This window comes from Pavona decussata, unplaced genomic scaffold (assembly GCF_977016875.1).
Source record: "Pavona decussata unplaced genomic scaffold, jaPavDecu1.1 SCAFFOLD_78, whole genome shotgun sequence".
Taxonomy (NCBI): domain Eukaryota; kingdom Metazoa; phylum Cnidaria; class Anthozoa; order Scleractinia; family Agariciidae; genus Pavona; species Pavona decussata.
In genome coordinates this window covers 920,869-932,506 of record NW_028145496.1, presented here as the reverse complement: position 1 = coordinate 932,506, position 11,638 = coordinate 920,869, and the positions used below count along the sequence as shown (strand labels likewise).

The 11,638-nt window shown below is 39.0% G+C and overlaps 1 protein-coding gene across 1 annotated transcript; it reads left to right on the top strand.

The window, feature by feature from the left end:
- Positions 1-13: 13 nt before the first annotated feature.
- LOC146476223 (uncharacterized) lies at positions 14-11,501 on the top strand. Its single transcript, XM_085114748.1, has 12 exons — positions 14-153; positions 1,665-1,843; positions 2,234-2,484; positions 3,007-3,128; positions 3,964-4,037; positions 5,242-5,319; positions 6,224-6,296; positions 7,353-7,464; positions 8,141-8,265; positions 8,765-8,840; positions 9,666-9,781; positions 10,256-11,501. The coding sequence occupies exons 1-12, from the start codon at positions 52-54 to the stop codon at positions 10,382-10,384; spliced, it is 1,437 nt and encodes a 478-aa protein (XP_084970874.1). The 5' UTR covers positions 14-51; the 3' UTR covers positions 10,385-11,501.
- The last annotated feature ends 137 nt before the right edge of the window (positions 11,502-11,638 follow it).

The following is an 11,638-nucleotide window of genomic DNA, read 5'->3' as shown; positions in this document are numbered from 1 at the left end:
CGAATAAGTTGATAGTTCAGCACTGGTTCATTAAACGCAGTGGCTTAAAGAATGAGCTTTGAGGAAAAGGCGAAATATTTTGTGGACACTTTCCAAGATTTCACTCGAGAACAACAGAGCGACGTGCTAAAGCAGATCCTGCTCAAATGCCAGGTTTGTATCGATTGGTATGGAACAGCTGTAACTATGGAAGAGCTCAACTTGCAACTTGCTTCATATTATATACCGGTGCAACCTTGCTTCAATACTCTCAAATAGCTTGCCTTAATAAGTTTACCCTAGGAGCAGGTTTATGTCCTTTTTAAATAGTAAAAAGAGACACCACCTCTTTCATGTTACATAAATTCAGTGGCACTTCAGGTTTTGTATATATTCCTAGATGTATTAAGACGTAAATAGTACAGTTGAAGTACAACTGTACATACATGTAGTTATACAGAGGGGTCACTGGGGAAACGGTTCTTCTCTTCAGTACTTGACAAACATGATATGCCTTGAATCGCGAAGATCCGATTGCAGTAGGCTCCTCTGCCGTTTCCGAACATCAGTGAATGAGGCATGGTAGCAACTGACTCAGGAAAGACTCACTGACACTGGCCTGGTGACCAGTCCCTTCAGTATCCATTAACAGGACATGCATAGTTGTAGGGCGTCACCTGTTGTAAGCTCTTGGTATATTTTTCTTTGGACCCTGATAACCTGCAGCTCCATTGTTTTCCCAGCAGTATTGTTTTGATGTTTGTTCTTTTGTTCTCTCAACCAATCATGTGAGACATTGCAAACACTGCAGATCACCTCTCCTGTCAGGGCTTTGTTTGCTCACCCAGTCGCCGGCTGACGATATATAGGGCATATTTACAGATGATATTATTATAAATTACAATCCTGGGGCCAGACTTAGAAAGAGACCTGTGTGTCCAACATATTGCTTGAAAACAAGAAACAACCCAAGGGATTCTTCTCACAAAAAGTGCTGGAGGAGTGAATCCCTGATGTGATCAACATGCATGTTTCCCTGTCTGTTATCCATACATTCCTTATGGTATCAGTTGGGATAATTTGTTTAAACATTAACACATTTTATCTTAAGCACTTTTCTTTATTCTCATTATGTACATTTGCTGGACAGGTTTGATCAAGTAGTGATCTAGTGTAAGGAGAAATATTCTCTATGGTTACTATTAAGACTTCTAAGGATTAACTGGTAGAACTTTTAAACACAGGTCAAAATGATAAAGAAAGACATTTAAAGGTGGCAAAATATAATGTTAAGCACTATCTGAGCAGTATGGGGGATTCACATCATAATAAAATTATACAGTCTGTGTAACCAAGTGTAAATGGTCCAACTGTTGTTTGCTATAATGTACATTGTGTGATTACTAGTCACCTCTTGGCATGGTAGCTAATCTGACTGGCTCAGTTGTGGAATTACCCATGGGTTGGATTTACTTTGGGAACTAGTTTTTGGTCTTGTGTTCATATCTTTCTTAGCTAAAAAAATGTCAGTCTCTGAGTATGGGTTTTTTAAGCTGACACTTGCATGCCTCTACTAAAATGTCTGTGTCAGAAGAATACACTAGTTCCTGGAGGGGAATTCCAGAACTCCTGATTTGCAGATCACATTGTTTAATAATTTATTGTTTGGTGTATGTTTGTTTCAGCCATTCCAGCTCAGGTTGCTTTACAATGAATTGAAACCACTGCTGGCTGTTGATTTTGTGGCCTCCCTTCCAAAGGAGCTGGTAGAGAGAATCTTTTCATATCTTCCAGTGGAATCATTATGCTCTGTTGCACGATGCAACAGGTTATGGAGGGAAAGGTCAAATCACAATCCTATTTGGTAATTACAGAGAGTAATTCTTGTTTGCTCAAAGGAAACAAAACACTTGTTTCAAAAGGCCAGGGAGTTTCAAAGAATACTGTAGCCATTATACATAAATGTACACCATATCTACATGTAATGAGTTTCAGTTCAAGATGGATTAATAGCCAGCATTAAAGCCGGATAGTGGGAGTTACACATTATACACTGTAAATATATTCCTAAATTATTAACTGACTGTACTGAAAAAAAATGGAATAGCATTATAATTACTTAAGTCCTGAAAGAGTATTACCTTACACTTTAACATGAACCAGATTGCTTCTGATCATTTGTGTTTTCTTTTTCTGTTTGTTTGTTTGTTTGTTTTCCTTGTTATAATCATGCTGCCATGTCATTATTTTTGAGGTATCGTTTTTGTGTACAACATGGATGGGACAGATTTGGTGAAGATCTTTTACTGGCACCCCAATCACCAGCCTCACAAGGGTCTAATATGGCATTACCAGATGGTATTTCTCTGAAACCTGCGACCTGTAGATGGAAAATCATCTATATCCGTGCCCTGTCACTGGACAAGAATTGGGCACAGGGAAAGTACATTGTGGCACCACTTCTAAAGGGACACAGGGAACCCATCACCTGCATGGATTGTAATGGTGATTAATTGTTACACTGTTAAGTACCTAATAATAACACTATGATCTTCTTTTTGTTTATTCTTAAGCATGTCATGTGTTTTGTCGTCAAGCATTTTGAGGTTTGAATGTGTGGAAGTTGAAATTTCTCATCTGTCAACCATGCAGTGAGTTAATGCTTAAAACGAGATTTACAACAGGTTTCTTAGCCAAGGTTTATAAAAACAGTGTCGGTCTAACTTAAGTTACAAATCTGAGCTTACTTTAGTGGCAAAGTTAAAAAATGTGTAATATTTCACTCTAACTTCAGATGTTTAGTGATAAAACATGATGTTGTCATTATCAAATCCGGACATTTCTTTTTCCTGCAAATGTGGCTAATTTAATAGAACAACAAGCTTTTCCATGTTGAGTTTCATTAGCTAAGCTTCTTAAGTTAGAGTGGCAACTGAATGAATTAAGAAATAAATTCTTAAGCTCAATGGCATCTGTGTGCAATGAGTGGGAGCAAAGCCTTATTTCATGTAATCTGTTTTATCTCAGGTGGCACAATTGTGTCTGGCTCATCAGATAACACTGTGCGTGTGTGGGATGTCAAATCTAACAGCTGTGTTCTTGTGTTGGATTCTCCACATACTGATTCAGTTAGATGTGTACAACTCAAGGTACTGTTTTGTCATCCCAAAGAAAAATAATTTAAGATACTAAAGAAGTGAATATATATTATTAAATAGAGAAGGAACACGTAAGTGGTCGATAGGGGATTTGGGAGGGAAAGTAGAAAACAAGTGGTAAACTCACAATTATTATTTTACTTATTTTTTTTTTTTGTGTGTGTTCATGCTTCTTTGGAAGGAAAGATTAGGCTAGATGCAGGGTCTGAGGATGGTGAAGGGGTATTTACCATGTAATTGTATGGGGCGGGGGTAAGGGGGGGGGGGAATTGCTTTGTAGTATTATATATAATATTATTTAACTATTATTCCATGAGCGTGCATTGGATTTGAGACAACAGGTAGCCAAATGAATGATGTTAACGCAACACCAAGTGGGCTATACTCATCTCGTTAATCCAACAAGCACAAGTGGAATTAATGTTCAATTATTTGTTTTTTTGTTTTCCTGTTTTTGTTTTTTGCTTTTTATTCTTTTTAGTTTTTAGTGTTGCTTTTTTAACAAACACAAAATAACACTATATCATGCTGATTTAAAGTGATATTTTCTTCTTTCTTATATGCCAACACATATACTGCACACTTACCATATTTGTGGGGTAAGGTGCAATGGTTTATACAATGCATGTGTATACCATGGCTGCTAATTAACCAATCAAAACTCTTGAATAACATTATCCAATGATCCAAGGTTTGAATACACATAATTCCAGTTGGTGTTATTAAGATGCTTTAGGTACAGGGCTAGAGATCTGGGCTGGGTTGTTGGAAAGGCAAGAAAAACATCATGCTTGTGGCTTTGGCTGATTGCAAGTCTGTGTTGTAGGACTCCCTGTGTGTCACTGGGTGTGCTGATGCAGTTATTAGGTTATTTGATCTTAAATCAGGCCGATGTTTGAGGTAATTAATTTAATCTTTAATGAGTTTCTGGTGTAACCACACCCATTTCCCTAAGATGAAGGAACTGTCTTTTACTATCATTACTTTGAATTCATGAGTCATCACTTTCTGATGATCAAACAGTGTAATGAATTTCGACCAGTCTAACTCGAAAGCACCACGACAAAATTGTGAAAACATCGAACACCTTGACAAAGGCGTTACCGGTAACAAAGAGCATTGGTCTCGCAATAAAATTTTAAGAGGTCAGATCTTTTTTCCAGACAACCTTTTTTAATGTCTCGTACCATCTTGGCTAACCTTGTTCCCAGGGTCTCTTCTCTTCACATCCTGCATCCTGGGACATGAAGAGAAGAGACCCTGGGAACGAGTTTACATCTTGGCAACCTCGTTCCTTGTGGTGCTGTTTACTTACAGATATAAGCTACTTTCTGGATTTACCACCAGCCCATTTTCTTGCTACATTTGGGATGGGTGTTTAAAGGGGCACACTGAGAGTAGTACTTTCAATTTGATTTTTTGTTGTTTTTGTCCAGTTTAAAACATTAATTTACACACTGTCAATCACTATTGTAAAGGTGGATAATCGATCCTATTATCTCAAAAATTAGAGAGAACATGTAAATACAGCATGACATTGGTGCAATAAAAATCCTGATAACGAAAAGTGAATTCAAATTATATGATGTGTACAAGCTTATGGGCTTTTAGCCAGAAATTGAAAATTGGGTGCCTAAGAGGCATTCCTGTGATGATAGTTTTAAAAGACTAGCTTTTTAGGTGAATTTTCAGTGAGTTTTTTATATGACTGATTGGTCATAGGGTTTCTGGTTGCCCTTCTGACTGAGACTGCAACTTTTGAACATACAAGTACAAGTACCAGAGTCAACTCTCTTTCTCTCATGCATGCAGACATGCCTGTGACCAGCACCAAATTTCCATTTAAGAGAAGCGTCTCTTCATCGTGAAGAGAACTCAGTTCAGTGTGTTGAAATGACTGCCGGGATCAGTTTAATTTTGCCTTGGGACTAACTTATTAAAAGGTCCTTTTTAGTGAGGTGTCGATATTAAATAGGTGTCCATGATCAAGGAGAGGGTCAAGCAACTAAATTGCATGCTCAGCAATTCAACATCCGTGTGCTGTGCAGATTAGTCTTCCAGCTTGGTATTCTTTGTATTGATGTTGATTGTTTCTCTATTGTAGGTCATTTCAGGGTCATACAGGAGGAGTTGAACATTTAGCTTTTGATGGAAACACTATAATCAGTGCCTCTGCTGACTTGTGAGTTAATATTGCAGCATTATAATTGAAATGTGATAAATGGAAATTTGAAAACAACTCATATTTGGCCACTCACACCACACAATTTACTTCCTGACATTTACGTAATATATTAAACACGAAAAGGTGTGTTTCATCAGATATCCAAACACTGATAAGTAGGTTGGAAAAGCGAGGCGCAGCCGAGTTTTCTTAAACGACTTTGAGGTGTTTGGATATCTGAGAAAGACACTTTCGACTGTTTGATATGGCTTCTCAAATGATGAATAATTCTTGGAGAAATTCAAGGCTAAAGTTGGCAAAATGTTCTCATGATAATTGGGAACACATATCCAAACCACGGTCGCAGTAGTGATTTTCTTTGTTTTCTCTCGATCAATTATTACAGTGGGACGCGCCTTACCTTGGTCACCCAACAAACTTTTTTTCCAAGCTAGCCAATCACGATACGCGAATTTGATTAACGGTCACGCCTCCGTGCAAAGTCCAACAGGCAAGTGCCGTAACAACGAATTATTGAAAACATGTCGTTTTGTATTTTATGGCTAACTTGTAAAAAAAAAAAAATAAAGTTTGTTGAGTGACCACGGTAATGGGCGTCGCACTGTAATTAGTGAGTTTGAGAATAAATTATAACGTACGTTCCGAATGCCTTTAACATGTACTAAGTATAAATATAAAACAAATTGTTTTCCTCAATTTTAAAACTTTTTTTTTCCTTTTATCGCTGTAAAGTGGTTTTCTTGTGATTCGACTGAATCAAGGAATCACATTCATCAAATTCCCAAAACATAAATAACGGCACAAACTACGTAGTCACAACTGGAAACAAGAACATCTGTAAAGAAAAACCCACCTCGTCACCAAAATAATGACAAATTCATGTATTCTGTCTCATGCACAGGACTGTGCGTGTTTGGAACAGAGATACTGGTCAGTTAATTCACACTATGACGGGCCACTCAGATGAAATACAGGTAATACAAGTTTGATGAGACGTGGCAGTTATTAAAAGCAGTCTTATGCAAACAAACACATGTCCTCGCGAGCGGATCAAATTCGCCCATGCTCTCTCCTTCAACTGTGAACCAAAGGACAGGTCTGCTCGCGGGCTAAGACAACCCGTACACACATAAAACAAAAGTTACTGAGACAAGGCATCACTGCCTCGCATCTTGTGTTTTAGTTTTTACATGGCGGTGTAAGGGGTAGTTTTAGATGACCTCGGTGCGCGGACAGTATACAAGTTGATATAAGTTTATGTCAAAAGCAAGTAACAATAACAACAACAGCAAAACTTTATTTAGCCCTGGTCAAACAGCGCATGATAGTCAATGATAGCTGATGATAGTGGATGATAGTCAAAGCTCGCGCGCTCGTTTAACCACCAACTATCACTGATGTGCTATCATTAACTATCATTCACTTTGAGCGCATTAAAATTCTTCATGATAGTTGATGATAGTTTTTCCCGTTTCAAGGACCACGCGCATGATAGTCGATGATAGTTGTTCGGTCAGATGTTTTCTCCACCAGCGCTCTCAAGATTAATTTTCACTTAGTTATTCCAACAACTGAAGGAAAACGAAGCAGGTAGCTGCTTTCTTTCGCCGCGAAAAATTCATCCCTGCGAAGTTTTGTTTGCGATGTTGACACTCGGCAGGTGCCTGACACTAGAGGCTCACGGTAAACTGTGGTCAGTTATCACGAGTTTCTCCGAGTCGTTTGAACACCCGCTTGATAGTTTTAACCATCATCAACTATCATCGACTATCATTGGCCGTTTGACCAGGGAGAATTCCGCCCTCTCGTGCGCTGAGAAAAATATAACAGAATGTGTTTGCATGGTGGTAGCAGTCATGGCAACTTGGAACTTCTTTTTCCTCAAAATACATGAAATAAACTGGATATTTCACATTCTAAAATAACTGAATTGTTTGTGGTCAGGAATGTGACAGTTTCTATTGTCATAGTTATGGCCCGTGCACGTGCTTTCTTCACTAATCGCGTAACTTAAATTGTTTGTTTAACAGGTATTGGTTGCACATGGTGATAACGTGGTCACTACTTCATGGGATGAAACCATTCGTGTGTGGAGCGTCAAGTCAGGCACATGCCTGTTGACGCTTAGAGGACATACAGAAGGTGAGTAACATTGAGGTGATGTTACATGGAGGGGCCAAAAAAAAAACTTTCAAAGAGAACATAACATGGTTAAAAATCCCTACTTTCTGGCAGGAGGCAGACCAGCTGGCTATTTAAAAACGTGACCAAGGAGTTGTATAGTCTTTTTTTCTGAGCTCGGTACTACCGAAACACATCCTCAACCTGTGGTCAGAGTGGGACTTGAACCCGAAACCTACGGATTACAAGTCTGACGCTCTGACCACTCGGCCACGCTTCCTCCTTCAAAAGTGGTTATTGTGTAAGATAGCGCGCAGACAATTTTATAAGAAACAATTTGTTCTGGCAACAAGTTGCAAGTTTTCTTATGCGTTTTCAAAAACTTTGCAATCATTGTGTTCAAGTTCTCTGCGTACGCTGCTGTGTTGAAAATTTGATTTAAATTATCACGTGCAACATCACATTTACATTCCCAAAATTGCCAGCCGTCTCATGCACGAATTTTTGAATTTTAAATACGGTCATTGGATATTTTCTCCTTGTTTTTGTCCTTCCGTTCACTGTACTTATGAGCGATAAAGAGGGCTACATTACTAACCGGGAATTCAGTTGAACCTTTCCAAGACTGCATTTAGCTTTTCAGGCCCATAAGGGATGAGATGCGATTTTCTACATTTTCATACTTTTTTCCCCACAGCTGTTTATTGCTGTGATTTCGATGACAAGAAAATAATCAGCGGGGGAGGAGATGGGCTGATAAAGATCTGGGATTCTCACACGGGTGACAATACGTTGTCTTTGGTTGGACACACAGGAGAAGTGGTTAGTACTTCATGATCAGGGTAACACTTAGCACTCGGCAAACATTTTGCTTTAGTATCCCATTTGGAATTCGACTTTAGAAGCGTTGGGTTTAAATGTGAGGCAAACGCAGATAACCCTAAGAAAAATTTTCAGTGTAGGGGAGGGGGGTACAAAAAATGTAACCCAAATATACATGAATTGTTGGGTGCAGAATTTCATCCCTGGACACAATAGCCCAAGGCGAGCTCTCTCATCAAAGTGCCCCTTATACTTGCGCTATCCCTGGACTTTAAATGTAGTGTCATTTTAGCTTCCTCCCAATATCTCTTCTCTCACGAAATATTGCACAAGAAACAACATCAACATAGGCTCAACTCTCTGTTACTATATTCTAATTAGCTTTGAAGAGTACTTTCGGCTGCTGAAGCGTGCTTCTGGATCCGATGGCTTACTAATATGCTAAAAACGTTCATTGAATGAAGATTCTCAGTTGTGTAAATCTCCTTGTCATTTTCAGTATTGTTTGCAGTTTAATGATGATGTTATCGCTTCTGGCTCAGCTGACAGTACCGTGTGTTTATGGAGTCATCAGGGTATGCAACGAGTGCCTTTGCTGTTTGACTTTTATTTGTATTCGTATTACTATTTTGAATTGATTGACTGTGAATTGGTGATGTAGTGAGTTTCAAAAAGTACGAAGACGCCTGGAAATTACAAGGTCTACCTTGACCAACCTGACAGGGTTTTTTTGTGTTGTAGGTTATTGTTTTCCTTTCCTGTATTGTTTTGACGTTTTTGCTGCTTTGTTTTGCGTTAGCTGTGAATTTTATAGGATCTTACACCGAGGTGAAGCCTTATTACAAGTATCATATACGATTTGGGTATAACTTTTGAACGGGTTCCCAGAGCTGGAAATAACATTCGTCATTGGACATTGTCCAAGCAGTACCAAAATATAGTGTAACAAGAAAGCAAACATGGTAAATTATAAGCGGAATCGTTAAATAGTCTCCGACGGCGAGGGAAAACAAAAGTTAACAAGGCTTATTATTCCGAGCAATTTTGCAATGTGTCGCGTCAGTCACAAAACCTGGCCTGGAAACTAAATTTTCAGCCTAATGCTCCTCAACAGAGTTTCAATTCTATCTTTATGTTTTGAACAACATTTGATAAGTAGCAATTAAAATTACCAGTGGATCAAAAACAAAAAATACTTTTTTAATATGGAGTCCGGACCGTTATCGGAACTTTCAAGTTCCGCTATAAAAGGGATAGCTTCCCCCCCCCCCCCTCCCCCCATCCTTTCACACCTTTTTGTGGCCGTGAGACATGCAAATTTGATGGCTGATTGACAACTGAATGGCAGGGTGCCTGTTATACCGGAATTTCCTGTTTCACTGTCCATTGCTTGTACCCAGGCCTTCTCCTTCACACTCTTGAGGAACACATCGGAGTCGTCCGCTGCTTGTGCCTTTCAGGAAATCGACTCATTTCCGGTGGAGACCGGAAGCGCATCGCAGTCTGGGATGTCAAGGTTTGTGTAATTGAATTGCCCCTTCTTAAATCACCGTCATAAACTAATTTTATTCTCAGCTAGATTCTTAACTTTATTAATTGCCACCAGATATCCTTTTTTAGAGGAAAAACTGCATCCTTCTTTTCAGTCTAAGAGGCTTCATTAGAAGCCGGCTACCGGCGGTGTACCACCGCCTACAACGCCTCTCACCGCCGGTTACTAAGTGTATGACATAAAAAAAAAATACTTCAAATAGAAACAAAAAAATGGTAATCTTATCTAAATATGCATAGATAATAACGTAAATAGGATTATTTGAAAGACTTGTAATATATTAATATAACTCAATTTTATGCCCAGAATGCTGGAAATTGCATATCCGAGTTCTTTGATGATTATAATATTAAGCAGCATGGTTTCTACTTTTCTCCAGCCGTGACTAGGCAATATACTGCCAGAGCGATTTTATTTTGTTTTTGCTTTTCTGCACAGGAGGGCAAGCTGTTAAGCGTTGTTTATCGTAACCCAACTTTACTGCACCTGATGTGGGCTGATGACACCAAATTAATAACAGCATCACCTGAAACACCTGGGACAATAACCATTATCAACTATTGGTAGAAGAAGGGATTCAACACGCTCCCAGCACGTGAGCACTCCACTATAGTGCGTGACCTGTGTGTGCGCGTCTTGGTCACACTCCAGACGTCAACCTCGTCAGTACCCAGGAGGATAGTCTGGTTTTAATGCGTATAATAGCTATCTCTTTTTGCGTGTGGGCAAGAACAAACGTACATGAATATGGAAGAAAACAATAGGAGATTATTTGAGTGTGAATCTAATGCTGGTTGTGCAGTGTCTGTGTATGACCGCGTGAGGTGCTCGTGACACTGCAGTGTGATAGCACGTGATGAGCACACTGATAGCAGGTGCAAAGTGTGTTGTTAGCACGTGACGAGTGTCAACCTTGGTCAAAGAATGTTTGAAAGACATTTGCTTGAAAAAGGTATATCGAAACCACGGCTGATGGAGTCAAGAAAATCGACAGTGACTGTTTTTCACGCAGCCGTATTCACTATATGTAAGGGAAAAAAACGAATGTTTTGTTGAAACAGAAATCCAATTTCAGAGTAAGAGAAACTTCTGTGTTCTATTTTAGAGAAAATATTGTGCCCACTGGATACGATAAAAAGAGCACACGATTTTAGACTAATTAAAATCAGTCAACTGAGTATACACGACAAAGCTGTTGACTGCAAACGTTTTCCTTTTATTTTAATATCAGGTATTTTACATCTGGTGTCATCAAAATTGTTTTCTCTTTATTCAAAGGAACAAGTACAACTGGCTTTCTGTCACTAACTGGTAAATGCTCTCCTAACGTTCTCCGAGATCTGAGCCTTTGCAAGGAAGGCTAAGAGGAATCCATGTGCAACTCACGCAAGCACGGAGGCATGCTTTCTTCTAATGCTTCAAATCCTGAATAAAATCATAGTTGGATAGCCCAAAGTGCTTGTTCCTCTGATTATAAGATTATACTGAGACAATCAATGACAATTTTTAACGCTGTTATACGCAGCATAAAAGTCAGCACGAAAGCTAGCACCCCATCGCAGCATGTATATACTGTAGTTAACAGTGTAGTAGTAATATATCGTTCTTGGACGCACAATAGTGATGAATATGGAATTACTAAGAGTGAAAGATAAGATAACAAATAAAAGTTTGAGAAATTTTAGTGTTGTGCCGCGTGGGGTAGTCTTAACTCGTAGATGTTGGAGCTGTTGAAGTTTGTAGGCAGGGGTCAACATATTTCGGAAGCTTTATAATCATCAATTTTATTGAGGGGCTGAGCCTTGCATTCCCCTCAACCTC

What these genes read in the sequence shown, in the direction of transcription:
- LOC146476223 (XM_085114748.1), top strand. Translation starts at nt 52, where the DNA reads ATGAGCTTTGAGGAAAAGGCGAAATATTTTGTGGACACTTTCCAAGAT. An exon ending in CACCTGCATGGATTGTAATG is followed by an intron (nt 2,485 to 3,006) that starts GTGATTAATTGT and finishes GTTTTATCTCAG; the next exon opens with GTGGCACAATTGTGTCTGGC. An exon ending in GTGTTTATGGAGTCATCAGG is followed by an intron (nt 8,841 to 9,665) that starts GTATGCAACGAG and finishes GCTTGTACCCAG; the next exon opens with GCCTTCTCCTTCACACTCTT.